Source organism: Cinclus cinclus, chromosome Z, assembly GCF_963662255.1.
Source record: "Cinclus cinclus chromosome Z, bCinCin1.1, whole genome shotgun sequence".
NCBI classification, from domain to species: domain Eukaryota; kingdom Metazoa; phylum Chordata; class Aves; order Passeriformes; family Cinclidae; genus Cinclus; species Cinclus cinclus.
The window spans coordinates 85,177,796-85,198,911 of NC_085084.1; the positions used below are offsets into that span (position 1 = coordinate 85,177,796).

At 43.0% G+C, this 21,116-nt stretch overlaps 1 protein-coding gene across 2 annotated transcripts; it reads right to left on the bottom strand.

Annotated features, from left to right (window-relative positions):
* Nucleotides 1-672: 672 nt before the first annotated feature.
* On the bottom strand, nucleotides 673-13,528 carry ALPK2 (alpha kinase 2). Of its 2 annotated transcripts, none has more exons than XM_062513579.1 (9): nucleotides 12,139-13,528; nucleotides 6,495-9,324; nucleotides 4,423-4,570; nucleotides 3,673-3,800; nucleotides 3,539-3,574; nucleotides 2,297-2,571; nucleotides 2,088-2,176; nucleotides 1,623-1,784; nucleotides 673-806 (listed from the first exon to the last, which is right to left on the bottom strand). In XM_062513579.1, exons 1-8 carry the CDS (start codon nucleotides 13,504-13,506, stop codon nucleotides 1,661-1,663), a joined length of 4,998 nt encoding a protein of 1,665 aa, XP_062369563.1. In that variant the 5' UTR covers nucleotides 13,507-13,528; the 3' UTR covers nucleotides 673-806; nucleotides 1,623-1,660. The 2 variants fall into 2 exon arrangements, with proteins under 2 accessions (XP_062369563.1, XP_062369562.1); XM_062513578.1 differs by having other exon boundaries at nucleotides 1,623-1,840.
* Nucleotides 13,529-21,116: the final 7,588 nt, after the last annotated feature.

The window sequence follows — 21,116 nt, forward strand, 5'->3', positions numbered from 1 at the left end:
TGGTATAACTAGAAGCCTTAATTAACTTAAGAGGAGTGGACTAATGTTAGAATATTACAGGCCTACATATTTACATACATCCTTAAGTGTCCCCAAAAGAGCTGAAGCCTTTGCAACACCATTAGAAAACAGATCCTAGAAATGCCCTGAAAAATCTTTTGTTAAGGCTCAGAACTGCTGTTTTTGAGAGAGAAAGGGAGAGGTACCATCAAACCCCTTCACAATTGTCCTTGTTTATCAGTGAAGTTGCATCCCACACAGCATCCCACTGAGAAGAGTCTTTCTAAAAGCTTGTGTCACAAATACATATCCCAAAGTTCTGGCACTTTTGCTGGCTACAGGAGGAATTCCAGCTTGCCTTTTACCCTGGACTGCAGCCAGTGCTGGCCCCATGTGTTCAGCCCTACCTTCCTCCAGCTGATAGACCACCAGGAGCCTCACCTGCTGTCACCACAACCCTTTATATCACTTGTGAAATGCCCTTTGGACAAGCCCGTTTCAAGGGAGGCATGAAGGAAAAACAAAGCTCAATCTACAGGGTAGCCCCATTCTTTCAGAACAAAACAAATGTGTTTCATTTACAGGCAGGCTTCCAGAAATATGAACATGAAAAAGTTAAAAATACTTAGATAAAGGACTGCTTTCTTGTAAAGTTAAAGCAAGAATGAATTTCCAGTGCACCTCTGCCATCCACATTTAACTGTGAAGAGACAGATGAGTAAAGTACAACATGCTGCTGAGAATGCCATTCACTCACCCTTTGGCCAGGGTTGCTATGCCAACATCCGTTAACTTCATCCCTACACCTGCAAGGCAGCAAGGAAACAGAGCTTAGCTTACACTGGAATTTCTAGGACAATCTTCACATATGGAGGCATTAAATGTTATTTACTGAGTCATCTTTTTCATTTTAATTATTTGTCACATATTTTTTAAAGCATTTTAAAGCACCCCAGCTAAGAGGATGTTCCCTGCATCACCAGCAGTTTCTAGAAGTCAGGCTCATGCCACTATTTTACAGCTGTCAGGGTGATCAACAGCACAGCTTGTTTCCTGTGCTAGGATTTTGTTCTTTCTCCTCCCTTAAAATTACTTCAGGGATCTTGTTTAGATGCCTTGTTGCTATTTTTCCTGCTTTCACTTGTAAAAGAATATTGGATGTTTCCTAAGATTCCAGCTTTTTCTGTTTTTCTTCAAGAAGGGCCTGTCTTCCCCTGCCCCAAATACACTGCAGGACTGAAGAAGAGTCACACTCATGGGAGCTGAGGTAGCACTTAGCAAATGCGAGGGTTTTTCTTCACTAGTCTTCTTTTTGAAAGAATGTATTTCTTCAAAACTAGCCAGGACCCAAATGTGGAGCATTCTACTGCTGAGTATTTAAATACAAGAAAAAGGGGAGGACTAGGGTGTCATTAACACCTGAAGTCCTTCACTCAGCAGCCATTTCATTAATCCCTGGGTGTTGAAACAAAAAGCTGGATTTGGCTCATACTGAGTGTCCTGATTCACTAAGTGAAATAACAACTCTTCCATTAAAAGTGTAAGATTTGGTTTTCTTTTCCAAACTGTCCTCTTGCAAGAATATAAGCCAGATAAAAATTGCCTCTACTCAGACAACTCACCTTGCAAGTCAGTGACAAGCAAGTTCCCATTGGTCTTCTCATACACCCAGTGCTGAAAGGTGCAACACTTCTGGCCAGCCTCTGAGTCTCTTCTCAGGAAATTCACTTCCTTGCCATCCTTGACAGAGTATTTCACAAACTCCCCAACCAGCTCCTCCTCCACTGTGGCATAGGGGATGTTATTAGCAGGGCGATGAATAAGAAAAATCGGAATGATTCTGAAATCAAGGGATAGGAACTAATAAAATCCTGAGAATTCTTTTGTAAAGGGGGTAAGAAACAGACAAAATTGGCCAGTGATCTTGGAGAGTGAATGAACAGCAACCAACTCTAAACCAAGCTGGATGAGCTGTAACACTGGTCCCAGGTTTCCTCTTTCCTTTCTAGTCCTAGCAGTGGGCTGCCACTGTACAGGACAGTGTATATATATGCATATATGTATATAAAATATGTATTTATACTCACTCTGGCACTTCTCCAAAGCCTTCCAAGGGTTCAGCTTCAGCTGCATATAACTTTGCATACTCTCTTGCAGTATTTTGGACATAGCATTCCTGTGTTACAACAGACATGCCTATGGGAATATTGCTCAAGACATTCAAGAGATCATCTGTTTGAAGATGAGGACAGCTCTTGCCCACCACTCTGGCTCACAAAGGCCAGGGGCAGCTCACCTGCAGTGCCAGACTGTAGTTCTTCTGCAGCAGCTCGTCCCGGCTCTTGGTGCCGTAGGTGAGGGCGCTGTGCACCTTGAGCACGCAGGGGTGTCCGGCGGCGAAGGCGGGCGCCAGGCCCTGCAGCACGCGGCTGCGGAATGCTCTGCGGTGCATGCCCTCTCCAAAGTGCAGCCCCTCTGTCATTATTGCTCCATGCAGTGTCCCACCAAAGTAGCTGGAGCTGAGGGGATCTTCTCTGAACATCAGCTGCATGAATTCGATTTCTTCCACACCTAAAACATAACAGGAATCCCTGCAGGCACAGGAGGGCACAAGCATGGGAGAGCAGATGCATCTCTCCAGAAAGGAGGAAAAATGCTCAGTGGAAGCACAACTTGTGTTACTGAGGGCTGGGACCCCAAGCAGCTCCTGAGAGGCAGCTGCTTGCCTATACGATCTAAAGCCAGCATGGAGAAAGGTGGTGGCTCAGGATCATGTGGAGACAAGACAGAGTGTACCAAACAAGTCTGTTACAGATTAAATTGAGGAAGATTCTGGATTTCACCCCTTCAAATTGGAATCCAAATGCAAAAAAAACTCATAAGGGGAAAAAATGTTTAGTACTGAGAGAAACTAAAAAATTCTAACTGCACTTCAAGAGTCTCTAATCATAACATTTCAAAGACCATCATCAGTAAAGAAGATAAACAGGAGAACAGAACTACACAACAAGGAAGTCCTTCCAGCTGCCACTTGCAGTTACCTCTGGTTTAGCCTCTGTACACTATTGCCTCTCTTCAAAGCACAGAGGAAACATTAGACAGATAAGGCCAGAATTAGAACACTCCTTAATTCCACCTAAAATTCTCTGATTAAAAGTTATACAGTGCTGCTACATGAAAATTCCTGTCTTTATTTGCACCAGGAAATAAATGTTTAATTTTAATTCTTCAAGGAAAAGAAAGAAAAGTCACCATGCCATCTGAAGGCCTGGATCTCTGCAGGCTGTTCAGGAATGACAACCCCACTGGCAAGGCACTATCTTTAGCTGCAGCATAGGACACATGCCAGATGTCACTGAACACCAGTTTACACACAGGGAAAGCATTCCAAAGCTTCATGCCTGCCTTTCTCCTGGAGTACAGTTACACAGCAGGTGACCTGCAGGAGCCATGTGTTTGTGCCACAGAGCTGCCAGTGCCCTGCATGTGTCTGTGTCTCTGTATGATGCCATGCAATGCTACTTCACTTCATATTTACCTTCATAACTCTGAAAATTTGAGAGACGTTCCAACACTAGGAGGAAACAAAAAAAATTAATTTTGTAGTAAAAAACTCTGAATGGAAACTGTCATTGTCATTACTATGAATCAAAACTGTAAACTAAGGCTTACCTGCAGCAGTCAGATGAAACTCAGCTGTCACCTTTCCAAACACATTATTCAAGCAGCAGTAATACATTCCCTGGTCTTGGTAACTGGCTTCAGCTATTGCCAGCGAGATGGGAGAGTCATCCTGGGCACTGGAACAGAGCATTTTGTGCTATCACATATTTCATTTGATATCACTAGAAAAACTGATAAATTTGATTTCTCTGCACTGTTTGTTTCAACACAGCACAATTATTTAGCAGATAATAATGATATGTATAATACTACAATGGATATTGCAATACAACAATCAAAATCAGAAGAGCTAAAACAAGAAGAATCAGAATGCAAAGTTTAACAAATTCATACAACTTTTTCTCTCCACTTAAAAGAACATCTAAAAAGAATACTTCCTACAAAATTTTTCATCTTCTTAGAACTGTGCATTCTGATGGAAATATATTTTCTTTTTATTTTCCTTTGGGTAATGTTAACTTTGTATTTTTGAAACATTCTAAACATTTTTTTAGATCAGAATGTCATTACTGCTACAAGGAAGATAACTCATTCATTAAAATGGAAAAGCTTATCTTTCCACTCTTCTCTAGGTTAAATGAGGTTCAAACTTATTTTGGTATTTTTTTGAAATCTGGATGACACTGGGTGTGAACAGGCTGAGAGGTGATGGAACGCAAACTGTGACCAATATCAATGCATTGTGAGATCTGCCTCCTATCATCTGAAACTCCCAGTCCTTCAGAAACATTCCCTTACCTTCTCTGCAGCTGAGCCAGTATCTTGGAATCTTTAGTCCACGTAATGGTGGAGTCACTATGAATGTCACCAAACTGACAGCACAGCTTAATACTTCCAGAGCAGTCAGGGAATAACTCTGCCTGTATCTTCTTCAGCAGCCTGGGAGCTTGCAACAGAAGAAGAACAGTTTAGGATTTGAAGGCAATTATATTGTTCTGGCATTTTAACATTTCTTGTAAAGAACATGAATACTGAAATCTCTGGTAAGTAATTATGACTATTTGTGTCTCAATACAAATAGCTAGTAAAATTTTTTAGCTGACCACAGCTTGGGAGAAAGTCCCAGAAGTTCCTGCCAGCCTGGATTTCTGCTAGGACTTTTCACTGCCTCACAGAACACTCCAGTGTCTTTGCACATGGTCATGGTGTGAGCAGGGGGCTGGAGGGCACTTGGGAAGAAAGGGAATCAACTTATACTTAGAGAAAGGTTTTGGGGTCACAACACAGCCCACCTCAAGTGACACAATCCCCGCTTGAGGTAAGAGATGTAAAATGCAAGATGTTTTGTTTCCTCCTGTGTTAAGTCCAAGCTGTTGCACGCTGAATGAGGTAGCATGGCACATGTCCCCTGGGGACCCCATTCTCACAGTAATACTCCAGAAACACCCAACTCAAAGGGTCAGGCACACTGCTATGGTTTTCCCAATTCCCAGTTCCAGCCCCATCCAGTCCAGGTCTCCCCATTGGACTGGCAGTCCCTGAATCCTGGGCCACGTGAACCTTGCTGTATCAGGGCTAAGGTGACACAGACAGGACGTGTCAGCTCTAGAAATAGAACTAATGGCTCCAGGTTCCTGCCCTAGCCACAATCTTCCCTCCTGCAGCTGAAATAATGCAAAAGAACACTGAGTATATTCCACAGCAACCAAATGCTCTAGAGCTACAACAATGCTCTAGAGCACAGGCATACTTCAGTCAAGACTGAGGCAGAGCAGAAACATGTGAAGAAAATTCAGTGTTATCTGATGCAGCCTGAATGTTTAAAACATTTTTCACGCATAGCCTCAAATAATGGAAACAGGCCAGGCATTGCACAGTCACTGCAGTTTGCTTGCTTTGCTTGAAGGAATGTGTCTCTCCTCCCACACATTTGGCTCCCTGGCAAAGGACATATCTTTGAACAGAGGAAGGTCTGGGGGTTTTTAAATGTGATTAGAGAAGTAGAAGTCTCATAAGACCACACAGTAATTAGTGTGTGAAAAGCTCCACAAATGTGCAGCTTACCTTTAGTCACTGTTCAGTCTTGTTCTGATCTATTAAATCATTCTATGATGTGAACATGAAATGCTCACAATGTCAAAAGGTAAAAATAAGACCTTGGTCCTTGCAAACTACCCATAGAAACAACAAATCCCTCATTGGTCCAGCTGTCACAATCCTGCCACAGTGTTAGCAACCTTCTAGAGACTCTGACACCAACTCGGATCTCCTTGCAATTATATGTTTCCTATATCAGTTTAATATTTCTCATTTCATCCACATCATTTTTGCAGCAGGGCAAAGCAATGCAGAACCAGTCAGAAGTCAGCACATGGGACCTCAAAACATTGTTTATCAGTGGTACCCTTCTGTTAACAATATCACTTTGCTAGTAATAAATCCTTTGGTAACCAAGAGGGGACAATTGCAGGGGAGGTGCAGTGCAGGAGCATAACTGGAAACACAGCCCTTTGGGAACAGAGTAAGTACAGGGCTTGCAGCTGCTGAGTGGTGTGCAGCTATGTGGTACCATTATGCTGTTCATCCAAAGTTACTCCAAGAGGCCAATGAGGCAGTGACTGTTTCAAACAGGTTACAAAGCTCACAAACTGAATATACTTGCCAGCTGGGTAAAGGGTTCATCTCTGTGGCATGGGCACAGCGCTCATTACCACCTGCACAAACCTGGAAATAAAGCTCCATGAGGGCAGGACACCTTTAGCTGACTGAGTCAGTCTGAAAGAGGCTTGCAGTGCCTTTCAATAATCTGAATTTTGTACTGTAGCCAGAATGATGGAAAAGGACAGAAAAGAAAATCCGTTTTCTCTTACCTTTGCTATCCTTTTTCAAAATGAGTTTCCTTTGCTCTTTTCTATCCTCTTTATGAATCACACCTCCTTCGCTCTTCCCAGGCTTTTTAATGCAGTTGGGATCCTTGCTGACACTTCCCCTTTCCTCCAGCCTGGGTTTTTTGGACAGAGTTGCTGGTGGTAATTTCTTCTTAGCTCCAGCAGCTACATGGCCGCTCTTTGTTGTGTCCTCTTTAGGTGTGATGGGCTCAGGCTCTGCAGCAGCCAGTGGTGTCTGGCAGGATTTCGACCCTTCCTGCTTTCTCTGACTTTCTGTGTTGACTGGGAATGGATCAAGTGTGGTCCATGCCAAAGAGAATGACGGAGTTCTGTGGGATGGCTGCTCCTGAGAACACTGGCTGCTCCCTGAACCAACTAGTGGCAAATTAACAAAACCACTTACTCCACTCTCTGCTGTCCTGACTTCCTCCTTTTCATCATACTCAGCAGACTTAACTGAATTCTCAGCCTTGGTTATCTTGCTAGAAGAGATCAAGTCAGGACAAGACTGATCTGTGCTAATATTCATAATTTGTTTCAGAGCCGGGGAGCCAGTCAAAGTTTGCGAAGGAGCCTCTGCTTCAGCTTCATCTGGGTTATATTCAATAGCTCCTGGAATCTCACGTTCATTTGCCACACACAAGGCTGCTTTCCCTTTGGTTTCTCCAGGGACCCTCTGGAACAGATCCTGCCATGACTTGCAGGAATTTTCCAATGTAGCTAAATTTTTGTTTACTTTGACTCCAGTTTGTATGGATCCAGTTTTTCCCTCACTTCTTGTGCCAGGACATGCCACTGCAGATTCACTGGAAAGGCCCTGTGAGTGGCTTACAGGTGTGAGGAAGGGAAGTGTTTTGTTTCTAAGCAGTTGTTGGGAATGTAGCTGACCCCCAGAACCTCCATCTTTCCCATCAACTGTGCTGTGGTGCTCACCTTGAGCTTCCCTGGGCAGTGGGGCAATTGCTAATGCTATACTTCCAGCAGCAAAGCTGGGATTTTTTGAAGAATCTATTTTTAACTCTTCATCAGACTTGAAGGTTCTGTCAACAAAAAATGAATGTTGTTCTGCTTTATTACAAGGGAAAGTCTGACTCTCTGAAGCCTGACTAACTCCTGAGTCACAGGAAGTTTCAGCCCTGTGTTCCTCAGGTATGCAAATCTCTCTCTGTTCTCCTCCTGGTTTATATGGTTCACAGCTGGGCACTTCTAGATAAAAATGTCTTAAAAATGGCCCCCCAGAAGGGGGAGGGACTGCACCTTCTTGTTTTGCTATGTCTGTCAGTTGGTCTGTATTTTGGGGTAGATTCTTATGTGTTATGGTTTCATGAATCTGAATTAAAGTAGGCGATTGCATTATGTAAGTGTATTTCTGTGCATTAGAAACAATTTGAAAATCGGGACAGCCATTATTTTTTGAAAGATGGTAGCTGTCAGTGTCATTTGGTGCATTCAAGCCTGACTGATTTCCTTTTTCTTGTAAATTCACTTCATAACTTTTATGTGTGGTATTAACAGAAGATTGCTCTGCATGTGTAAACTGACTGGTATTTTCACTGTGGAAAAGGGCTTCCTCTTCAGGGAAATAAGCCAGTTCTTCTCTCACTGGAAAACAGTCCTTAAAATGACAGCCTTCTCCAGGTACAGACTCATTTATCATGGCTATGTTGTATTCATTATGAAGTAAACGTCCAACTGTCCCACGTGACTTATCTGATATGTCATCTGGGTTTGCTTTGGGACATGCAAAATTACCACTCTGAGCATTCTGTAACCTTTGAAGAGAATCTGCTTCACATGTTTGGGCAGCATTATTAACAGCAAGCTTCCCTTCCCAAGTCACAGTGGATCTACTCCTGTCCATGGCCATTGGATTTGGCTCCAAGCATTCTTGGTGACTTAAGAGGGCATTGTCTGCTGAAACATAAATTGATGGTGTTTCCCTCTCATTCCCAGTGCCAGAATCTAGACAGACACCATCTGTTCCTACCACCTGTGCAAGACAAGTGTTTCCTATGGATGCACTCTCATGTGCTGCAGCTCTCTGCAGGAGGATATCAGAAACATTGCAGTCAGCTCTCTCAGTTCTGGGGTTATGAGCTGGTTCTGTGATGGGTTCCTGCTCTTCTGTCAAATCCATTGTCAAAGGACTACCGGAACAGGTCTCCCACACGAAGTTCAGTTCTGGGACTTTGGTATCTGTCAGCCTCGTGCCTAAACTTGGGATGACTCTGTTTTCAAATGGGATTTGATAGTCTGAGTCATCTTCTTCATGAAGAAGTTTCCACGGCTTGTCATGCACTGCAGATACATCACCATCTCCTCTGCACTCTCCACATTCCAGGACTGATTTGGGATTAGCTTCAGACACAGCCTCATCGGCTGATCGGCTGCAGAGAATATCTGGGTTACTGCTGTCATGTATGTCAAGCCCAGACCTTTGCTCTCCCTCCCCTGGCTCATCACACAGCTTTGCAGAAGAAAGAACAGCACACAAGCATTCCTGTCTGTCAGGAGCAGAATCCATATCCCACAGAGGAGAAGGGGAAATGTAATTTTTTGACTTTTTGCCATTACTAATAATTTCTTGTCCAGAGAAGATCTGTTGGTGACAGGCTTCTCTCTTTTCACAAAGAGCATAGTGAAGAGAAGAGGTCTGTAAATCTGCATTCTTTACTTGCAGCATGTTTTCAGCAGAGAGCTTGCTGGTTCCTGCACTCTCACAAGCCCTGAAGATGTCTTCCTTTTCTGTTCTAGGCTCCATGCAGAGCTTCTCACAATTCTGGGTAACACTTTTAAGATTAGCACCTTGACTCTTCAAAGAAGGAAAATAGAGCAATGTAATTAAAAATCAGAACTACAGCTTTACAAAGGCCTGAAGGCTTGAAATTTTTTAAACTTTTTAAAAAAAACTTTTATCAACAGTAGAGTTTCTGACTTGTAACTATTAACATGATGGATTGAAATCAACCTCCTGGGTCTGAGTCTGAAAGTGTTGCTCCTTAGAGATGGATTTGCAATGAAGCTGATCAATTTTACCTCCCAGTTTCTCACTGTTTTTTAAACAGAAATAGTTTTGCAAGGTAATTCTCCTCTGCAAGTAAAGTCCCCGTGTAACATTTATATCCCTCTGTTTCCACAGAGTGTAACAAACCATCCCTAGAATACAGATAAAAAGTACATCACTGCCTCTGGGTCTCAGCTGAGCTGCAGTTCCAGTCTAACCAGAACTTCCCTGCTTATCTGACACAGACCTACAGCCCCTCTGGCACGGCTCAGGCCCAGACCGCTCTCCTTTTTGGATAACGAAATTTAAAATGGTCTGAAAGTGACATAAATTTGTCTTGGGAAGGTCAAACCAAGGATCTCTCATATTCTATGTGAACAGGCTGTTCTGACATGAACAAAACCAGAATGACAGCTCTGTTACCCCGGAGTGACAGCAGCACCTTGTGCCAAGGTGCTGACCACTGACAGGGACAGGGTGCTGAACTCTGACCAGGGACAGGGGGCTGAACACTGACCACTGACAGGGACAGGGTTCTGGCTGACTGCTAACAGAGACCAGCTCCCCAGTGACACCCATCAAAGCCTCCTGGCTCTCTGTACACTGTGTAATGTCATAGCTGGCACCATTCCTCTTGGAGCTACCATCAATGAAGCTGCTTTGAAGCACCAGGTAAATAAAGAATTTCACCTGGGGCTAGGCCATGAGGTCGTGGAGTGAGGAGCCTCCCACCTTAACTATCTAATGGAAGAAGTCACCCAGCACAGCAGGTGCTGCACAAGACACACCACAAAGGTTGTTCCAGTTTGAACACTTGGTGCCAAAGGGAAGTGTAAATCCTTGGGTCATTAGTTCTGTGATCCCGTGGCTGCTCTGCTACCCTCAGCAGACCTGATTCCCACATGGATAAGGAAAGTACAACCTTTCCAAAGCAGTCAGCGGTGGGGTTTGCTGCCAGCCCCTCCCCTTGCTCCTGCAGAGCTGTCTCACTGGGCTCCAGCAGACACTCCAGGGCACTTTTACAGAAACCTGTGTAGCAATAGATTCTTTCTTGCCTCTCTTAGATTACAAAGGCGGAATTCTGAGGAGTTTCTGGCTTACTGTATGTGAGCTGTGAGAAACTGTCAACATTTTTCATGTGCTCAAAAAAAGGAGTAGTATTCAGGCAGGATGCTTTTGCTTGGCTCATTTTCAAGACCACATAATTTTGAACCTACAACGGAATTTCAGCGTCATACACACATGTTTAAAAAGAGGGGTTTGGTCTTTGCCCAGCTCTTACCCTTTTGTGCACACCAACACTCATTTTTTTGTCCAATGTAAAGTTCTGGCCATGGAAGTGCAGACATACTGACTATGCACATCAAGAGTCTAATTGACTGCTCTGAATTTTATTCCAGGTACCTGACAGCTGCTCTTGGCTAAGAGGCTTCTGGCATTTCAATTATTGCACTGCACTTGGGACAAAAAAAAGCGAACAAGGCCTCTGGCAAGCCACGGCCATACACGCTGTCAGGAAACTCTGAGGAGGTTAATTCCAGTGAGGGGTATTCCCCATCATAAGGACATCATGTGCTCCTCAAATGGGATTGGAATTTTATGTACCATAAAACCAGAGAAATCTATGAGCATTTTTCAGGAAGAAGAATTCCGTGATTTTATGACTGCTGAAGACACCCCAGTGGTGAGATTGAAGTCACTCTATGGTGACATTGTACCCAGAACTGGGAGATGTTTTTGCCCAGATAATCAGATGAAGAGAAGCATGTGCAGCTGGAAAAAAACTTTTGTTGTGACAAATGGGTTTTTTTCTGTTCAATTAGCTACACACCTTCAAATAAAAAAAATTGGCGACAATAAGACTATTCATGATTTATTATTTATATATCTTGAGTCTTTACTATATGAAATAAAAATTAGGATTCAATTCTCCCACTTAGGAGCATCATATCAGTCTCTACAACTGTAGTGATTTCTTCAGCTGATTTTCTATGAACATTATAAAATATGCAAGTACAGGGAGAGTACCATGAAGGTTTGATCTTTTAATTGGTTTTACATTTCAACTTGGAATATCCAACCCTTTTATTGTTTTATTTTTAAAAATCAGAGAGCTCTATTCACTTCTGTGACATTAACTCTCTGCACTGAATTCCTGTCATTGTTATAAAACCAGAGCAAACCACTGTTGATTTGGTTTAGGTTTCTGGCACCATTAAGTGGAAGACAATTTTGTTTTTTGAATATAGATTAAAAATAAAGTCAATCAAAGCATTCTCTGCTCACAACAGGCATTTGAGAAACTTTCTGGGTTGAAAGAAGCATTTCTTTGCTAAGACCTGTGCAATAGCGTCCATATCAGATTTCCCTATCCAGCTGTCCAGAGGCCCATTAGTGCCTCTTACCATTATCAGGCTCACTCTATAATTAGAACAGCTTAGGCTTTACTTGGGCCTTTTCTAAACCCAGATTTCCCTCCCAGCCGTAGCTGTCATTCAGAAATACATGAATAGTATCTTTCAAAGTAGTTTTGATTTTTCATTCTTTTGTGACAAGCAGGAATAAACTACATTGAGATCAGCAGAGCAGCTCTTTGAGTTAAATGATAAACATGTTACTTACCCCAAAGGAGATGTTCTCATCTAGCATCTGGTTTTGCTCAGACAGGCCCCGAGTCCTTTTCCTTTCCCAGTGACTGTCTTTATCTGCCTCTTCTGTTGGATACAGACCAGCCTGCATTTGCATGCTTTGTGTCTCCTCAGGAATCTGTGTTGAATGGACGCCTTCCAGACTGGGAGACTGAGCTCTAGATTCCCTACCCTCTGCTGCAGCCTGCAAAGACTGCCCTATAGTACTTACATACCTGCAAAGTTCTACAGGATTTAACAGCTTGAAAAGGTTTCTCCTCAGACTTTCTGTTAAGGTACAGACAGCATGCCGTGCACTTCCCTCTGGCACATTCCTTCTCCCCTCCTCCAGCAGCAGTGAGCTTTCCCCCAGCACGTCCCCATCAGGGCTGGTTTCTGTCATTGTCCCCAAAGCCTGATCTGTGCAAGCAGCACCTATACCATTGGCAGAGAAATCTACCTGGGCAGGGACAGTGTCCGTGGGCTTTGGCTCATCCCTTGAGGAGTCTGCAGCCAGATGGCTACTTCCATTAGTCTCTTCTTCATTTCTGGGATGTTCATTTCCAGTGGCTGCAGAAGCAACAGGCACTTGATTCTTCTCTTTGTCTTTCAAAATGGTACTTTCATCTCGGTGGTGTCCAACAGTGAGAGTCATCTCTGTCTGCAGAGCTGACTGGCTGTACATAGAGGGGTCTCTCCTTACGTTTGCTCCTTTGACTTTTGACTGATGCTCACAGAAGCCAATGGGGGTATCCACAGGCGTAGTGTTATCTGACACTCGGCACACACAAGGCATTTCACTGAGGAAGTAAGCACACCCATCACAATCCTTACTCAGTTTTAGATCATCTTCATCATCACTTTCCAATAAAAATTGTAATTTCTTTTTCCAGATTTCATTTTCATGCACTGTAAGCACATCTGAACATTCAAAGTACTCCAGGTCATCATCAGAAAAGTCATCACTTACACTTATTACTTTCTCTGCATAGATCTCCAGAACAGCGGCAGAATTTTCAGAGTCACCTTTTCCAAAATTGGTGTGATTGCCCATGGAAGTGTCTGCCTGCTCACTGAGCAGGGAATTCGTGGTTAGAGATCTGCCCAGCCCAGTCGTTTGACATGCCTGGACATCTGCCAGAGACTGAAGAGATCCAGAGTCTTGTGTGCTAAAGCAACAGTTGCCTGTGTGACAAGTGGTCACATCTGTGGGGTGGGAAGGCACCTGTCTGCTGCAGTATTCCTCTGCTCCTCCCGCAGTGACATCAACCACACCATTAAAATGAAGCAGGTCATCACCATCCTCTGACAAATCCCTTAGGCAGGAAAAAGTTGCCTGGGATTTAACATTTTTAACATCCATGTTGTCTTCTGTGTTAGGCAAGCATCTGAGGGATTTCTCAAGTGGAGATAAAACTCCTGCTTCTCTGAGCTTCTCAAGCAGTAAATGAATGATTTTTGAAGCGTCAGAACCTGATGAAATCAAAACAGACTCACCCTCAGAGGGGAAACTTTTGCATTGTGCAAAATGTTTCCCTTTTTGCTCATTCTACCCTGAAGTGTGCCATAAGTTCATTTAGGACAAAACAAATCCTGGGCAAGTTTTGTTCTTTGTATCTGGTTCTGGGTCAAGAAAAGTCATTCTAGCTGTCAATGAAGTGCAGATCTTACTCTGTGCACCTGAAAGTAAAAGAAATAAAAAGTTTAAAACTACTTTTGAAATGGCTATAGGTATTTCCTAAAAGGTGGTCAGTTGACACGTACTTGCAAGCGTTTTCAAAACAAGAACTCATTATTTAAAACCCAAGATCAGGTATTAAGGCAGTAACCCTAACCCAGCTGTCTATGCAATGGCACTTACTGGAAGCACATTGCAACTGTCTGGAGCGATGTGTTTTGGAGAACAAATCCTGGAGCACACCTACACATCCGTGTGGCATCTCCACAGTGGCTTTAGCACACGGCCTTTCAACTTTTCTAAATGAAAACAGGAATCTGCAGACAATGTGCATTTCCACATGTACACCGCTGCTACAGATACCTCCTGTTTTGGTAGTCACATTGGCACAACAGCAGGCTACTCCTTGAATTGGCATCATAGGGACATAAATCCCAAATCCTGTTTGTAGAAATACCCAGAACAACCAGCCTGCTTAGACATTATAGGGCAATTTCTGTTTAAAGCAATTCTCTTGTGCTCTGGCTTGATATTTGTCATTCCTGTGCTGAAAGAACAATGACATGAGGCAGGTTGGCTTCAATTTCCTGCTCATATGGAGTTTTCCCCTCAAGCGGGTGTGCAGTAGCAAGGTGGTGTGGCAATGCTGAATTCACATAAAATACAAGTGAAATACACCAAAAGACTCCCAGTAGCTGAATCCAAAGAACTGTGGAATCACCTCTCTTCCTGTAATGAAGCCCTTGTTTCCTTAGTACTGCCAAAACTTAGGATTTTAGATACGTGACATGTTTTTGTACACTGCTAGGGGCACTCTGGTTCACTGGTCACCTTGGAAAAGGCGTGACGTAGGTCACACTGGAAAAGTACTGTAGCAGCTTAAAGTAAATTTGACCTCCTGGAGGATGCCAGACTAACAGCTCTGGAAAAAAAAGTGACTACATTTATTCCAGAATTGGCGAAGAGTAGCAGGAAAAGCTTTCTTGCCATATAATCTAATGAAGCCATTTAAAGACACCTGTGCTCATTCTCCTTTTCCTTTCCTGTGCTTCTGCTGTGATGATGTTTCCAGCTCATATCCCTCCCCTGGTCCAGGTCCCACAGCCCCCAGTCCTACCCTGCCCAGCACTGCCTCCAGGCAGGGCCCTGCTGGTGCCCAGCAGGTGTCATGGGTTCTGCAGGTGACACGGGTGACACAGGTGAAGCTCCGTGTCACAGGTACTCCAGGCTGACCAAAGGAGAGATCTGGAGCTGAGCTGGAGCCTGGTGCTGAAACAGCAGGGGTTGTCAGATTTCTCCATATGAAAATTACATTGGATTTCCATGTGCTGCCAGATGCAACCACAGAAATGAAAGCAAAATAACCTTCCAGACGGAAAACTGCAATAAATGATGGCCTTCCACCCAAGACAAAGAGATACTATTTTTTAAAATCTGCTAAGAAAATAGAAGGTATTAAGATTTTTTTTTTAAATTAAATAACTGAATTTAGACAGAAACTGGAAAGAGAACTTTTAGTATGATACTCTCTCAGCTCATCAGAAAAACTTGTGACAGAAGATGCACAATGAAATTCACAGAGGGAAGAGGAATGGGAGAGGCCATGACAATCTACCATCAGCTGTTGACTAGTAAATTGAAAATTAACTCACTTCCTGATAAATTGGGAGTTGAACGCTTGTTGGCAGAAGACACAAGAACATTTAAACATCCCAGATTACTGTGGCTGCTTGTCCCAACTCTCACTCTGCAAACCAGTGATGTTACTTGCTGAATCAGGTCCTGACTCGCTCACAGCAGGAGACACTGAAGCACAGCCACACAGGAGGAATTCATACATCAAGTCTGAGCAGGTCATGGTAGGAAACATGCCTGGTTTGGCTCTCTAATCTTCTGTACACACATTTTCCATTTCATACTGATCAGAACCACGGGGAATTTTTATGGAAGCCCTTGAGGCAAATGAAGCACACGTTTATGCTCAGCAGGGTCTGCTGCTGCCTGAGCTCAGTGCCTGGGAGTTGAGATTAAGGGGGAACAAAGGTGGGAGCAGCATGAAAACAGTAACCTGACAACTGTGCTTGGGTGTGATTGAGGAGAAATACTGAACTGATGCAAACCTGAAATAGTCAGATTAACAAGGAAGAAAGAGGCAGATGGACCTGCTACACCAAAACCCTTTGATGGCAGAAAATTATCAGTGTTTGTGAAAAACAATCCATTTCAAATAATATTTAACAAGAGAATGGCTGGGAAAAACATCAAAATGGCTAAAACAATCACCCAAGGTTTCTGTAAGGCAAATACATATTAAAGTCAATACATTCTACATTCAAGTCAATTTTCAGAAGAGATTTTTCATTTAAAATTCATACTTTGTCATAATTCCACACTTGTGAAAAACCTATTCACTGTTCATAGTGAAAATATTGTCTGAAATTCCAATTCTAAATAGAAAATTCAACTGTTCAAAATTTTCCTTGAAATTACATCTTTTCCAATTTGAACCCTATTTTATGTTATTAAATATGTTCAATATTTGATCATTTATTTCAATTGAGAACAAAACAGTTTTGAATTACACTTTAACATATAAAGAAAAAAAATTAAATTATTTTCTATTTTGTAGGTAGTTTTGGTGACAAAACCACTTCTACTGATTTCAGTAGGTCCTGTGGGATTATTCCTAATGTCAGAAAAAAAAATAACTGACAAAAATATATAAACTTGATTAAACTTAAAAAGTGGCTATTAAATTTCCTCTCTTGTATCACTTTCTTTCCTACTTTATTAAATTATAACCAAAATTAAAATTTTCATTTGTAAGCAATTTTATATTCACAGAAATTATTTATACAGGCAGCTTATGCATTTTAGCAATCCAGAAGTGAATTTGTGCCATTCTGTGAGGTTCATGTCTTCTAGAGTCAGTGGAAAAATTCCCTTTATGACCTCTCTGAAGCATTTTTCTCTTAGTTATGATCTATTCATGGAGTAATCTCTGTTGTGTGCAGGCCCTCCTCAGCCTTTTCAGTATTTCCCTTTTCAGCAGGATTCCTTCCTATCTTTGAGCAGCACTCCCTGATCCCTGACCTTCCCGGAGCAGTCCGCCCGCCCAGGAATCGCCTCCCCTTATCTGTGCGGCCCCAGCCCTACGGCTGAGGGCCCGTCCCACGCGTTCCCATGGCACAAGGAGCCCCTGCTCAATGCCCACCCCTCGATGGAGCCGAGCTGTGCTCCCCCAGGGCTCCCACGCACAGCAGGTCCTGCCAAGGACCTGCCTCACGCCCTCCCAGCCCAAAGGAGTGGGAAGGGAGAGGCTGAGTGTGATGCCCACACGGCGGATATCTCAGCACAGCACCTGGGGAGTTACCCTGATAAAGCCACAGCGGTTCACACTGGGAAATGGCCTTTCATCAGCCAACTCCTTGGGCTCTTTATACCGAGTTGACAGCAGTTCAAGGATACCTGAAACATGAGAGAGCACGAGAAACACTGTATGCCTCAGAGCACAGGCCATGGCTGCAGGAACTGAACTGCTGCTGGCCACACCAGTTCTGTCAGAACCCTTTGCCTTAAGCGATCGAGGACTAACTTTCACCAAAGTTGCACACATATAAAGGTCAGCATTTCTCCTTTGTACATAGGTACCTGGGGAGGATGTGGATGTGAGCAACATGCAGTCTGCTCACCTGTTCTTCCAACACTTCTCCAGCAGATAGATCCTGTTTAGAGAGTCAGTGCTTGTGCGCTTTGCTTTTTTTGATCTGGGCTTTTTGGTCAGAGATAACTCCTCAACTGACAGCTGAGCTTCCTACTATGGCCTCCACTCTGCAGGTTGAGCTTTGCGATCTGGAGTTCTTTTGCAGCACAATTATCTCCTGTCCAGTCCTGTCCTATCCTACCCTACTACTGTTCTTAGATTTAGCAAAAGCTCCTTCTCCACCTGCCTGAGCATACTAAATACATTCCCATACATCCTTTTAAGAGATGTTTTATGGGCAGGTAGCTGAACCACAAAGTCAGCTGGTCAATATAATTAGATTTTATTTAAGATGAACATGAAATATCTCCAAACCAAGCTACCAATAACCACAGAACTTGTCTTGATGATGAACAGAAATGGTCATATATTACACAATCCAAACAGAAAGCTTGCTGGTATGAACAGCAGGATGTAAGAAATAGTGATTAAAGGAACAGAAAGCAGCAAAAGTAGAACAGAAACAATTTTTAAAAAGCAGAAAGGAATCTCCACTAAGCACAGGATCCCAAGATTGACCTACTACAGCACCATACATATAACACAAAACCTGTCACCTCTGAAATCTGAGTGTCCTGCTTAAATGCTGCTATGCTCCAAAGTTAATGCAAATCCCTTTGCCGTTCTCCCTGGAATATTTCTCAAATATGTCTTAGCTTTCCTACAGAGCTTTGTATACGTTTTGTTTAGCTCTTCTAAGAAGTCAACAGCTATAATTGCATCCAATCCCCATTTCCATCCTGCTGACTGTTTTGTAACCAGAACTGTAACCAGAAACCAGAATTACAGAATTCACTGTGATTTTGTGAACTCTACTCACCACAGGGCTATAGTAAGGATTTATACAGCAGTAAGCCTACTAAAGAGTGAAACATTTGAAGGGGTAGTAATGAGAACCCACATTTGCACAGATTTACAACGATGTATTTTCTATGTGTTTCTTCCCTTCACAAGAGTTCAGCCTGGTTCAGTTCTGCCTCAAATACAAACAATAACTATAACCCCATTCTTCTTCTCCAAGTCCTTCCAATACCACAACCAAATGGAACATCTCGAGCAGCACACTTGTCAAAGAGTGCAGTGTCAGAAACTGAGCAACAGAAGCACTCTATTATCTAAACCAGTTACCACGCTATCTATCGAATTAACAAGGTTTAGGTAAGAAAAACTGGTGAAATTGTGGCTCTTCAAAAAGCAGGTGTCTGGAAAATATGTCTTTGCCAAAAATTCTGTGATATATTGTGGTTCTTCAACTGCCAATATCCACAGCTTTTTGACAACATTTTGATTAGTGCAATACCCACTGTCAACATCACCACAATATAAAAACACCTCAGCCATAATTCATCAGCTAAATGGAATAATAAATGACTGGCTCTGTACATGTCAAACAAACACCTCAATACAGAGTAATTAAAATAAGCAATCACAGCACAACTCTTAACACTGATATATCTAAATCTATTTTTAACATCTGTCATGATTCTGACCCTGTCAGACTGAGCAATTCATGAAGCCTGGGAGTCACCTACTGCTACCAAGTGACCAGATCATTTTCTCAAGAATGGAGGAACTTTTTACCTAATGAGTATTAGACCGCACAATAAATATTTAGAATAAATAAGTGTGTTTTTCAGGATACCTGGTATCACTTACACACTCTTTAGAGAAGGAAGCTTGCTTTCATACAGTTTTTGCTATTTTGTTTTACTGAGACTTGGTAGAAATAGTATTAGAGTGTAGTTTCAGAAACAGTGATCAGAATTCTAAATGCAACATGTTTAGAAAAACCCAAATCTATCAGGATAAACAAAAATGGCTCTTCTTTAGCAGAAGGAAATAACAAATCCCATTTCCTGGTTGATAGCGGTATAAATCACAATGTTCTTGGAGTGCATTGGTAATAACAACTTGCTCTCCTTCCTTACCTTTTATGATACACATTCTATTTCACACAGGAGAAAAAAGCAAACAAGTAATTTTCAAAGCCCAAACACCACTACACCTCACTTACCCTCCAGCTCTTTGTGGACGTTCTGGGATAGGCTAGTCCTGGGCTGGGCCTCCCTGATGGAGACGAAGGAGGCTGAATTTGTGCGTGTTGTTGGGAGCTGCAAGCCAGCTGACAGCTTCGGTGGTGTTTTGGAGTGTGACCTCAGGAAAGAGAGTCTGACCACTGAACAGTTTGACTTTTAAGAGAGACTATTTCATTACATGCAGCAGATGGCTCTTCCCGGGAAAACCTCTGCCAGACAGGGAGTTGGCAGTGAGGAGAGGGCACATCCTACTTCCATAGAAGTCCATAGGAATTTCCTAATGGCCTTGAGACAGAGGAAGTGTTGGCCTTAGCTTTTCATAACAAAGCACAGCGTTATTTTTTGAAGCACCTATCAAAACTGCTGGGAATTTCTTACTTGCTGTAAGTAAAGCACACAAAAATTCTGCTGAGTATGAGAAAATCCACAGTGCCTAACAAGCAGGCTGAGGAAGTCAAAGGTGGACAGCGGGCTTTTCATAACCTCTACAAAGAAATTAATCTAATGATTCTCATTCCTCAAAGGCAAATAAGTGAATACTGAAGTAAGAAAGTATTTTCAGTCTTGGTACCCAAGGAGACAAGTCTCACACAGCACAAGCTGGAATGAATTGCACAAACTGCCCTGAGCTCAAGGGATCTGAAAGATGCTGAAAAGCAACTTCTGCACCAAGGTTTTTCCTAAGCATTTTGCAGGACGTGCAGCTAAAACTGGTTACAAGATACTACTGTGCTAAATACTTCTTGCTCCCAGTGTTATCTAGACAGATAGGAAACTAGGGTGTTCAGCAATAAATATAGCACTTCCAACCACCCTCATTCAGAAATAGCAATAAGGATATCTATGTTATATAGAGATATGTTATATCTATGTTATATATATAAGAGCCTAATAGTCAAAACAACCCCCAAAGAAATGAGAGGCAGCTGCATTCAAATCGGAGCAGTTTGGGTTGGAAGGGACCTTTAAGGGTCATAGAGCCCAACACCAACATGGGCAGAGACACCTTCCACCAGACCAAGTTCTAGGAATGGGGCACCTACCACCTCTCTGAGCAACCCGAATACTTTATCACTGACTAAAAACGTTACTAAAATTAATTTCTTATGCACTTTCAGTCCACTTTGAGCAAGTTGCAATACCAGAGAGGTGGGAATTCGCCTCAGATCGCCTGTCCGTTTTCAGCGATGACGATCACTCACGGGAACACCTCCCAGGAAGGCCCCTCCCGAGCAGCTCTCCTCTCCTCTCCCTCTCCTCTCCTCTCCCTCGCTAAAGGACGCAAGGTTCCTTACACTGCACTCTTGGAGAGTCGCAGCAGGCTGGGGAAAGTTGTGTCAGGGACAGTCCATGGGTCGTGCTGGTTGCAGTTGGATACAGCTGTTTCTCCTGAAAGCGAAACCCCTGCCCTCAGTGTCCTTTGGGCCTTGTCTGGTTTACACCCCAGCCCGTGTTCTAAACCCACGTTCGGCGTTCTCAGCACCAGCTGCGGACGC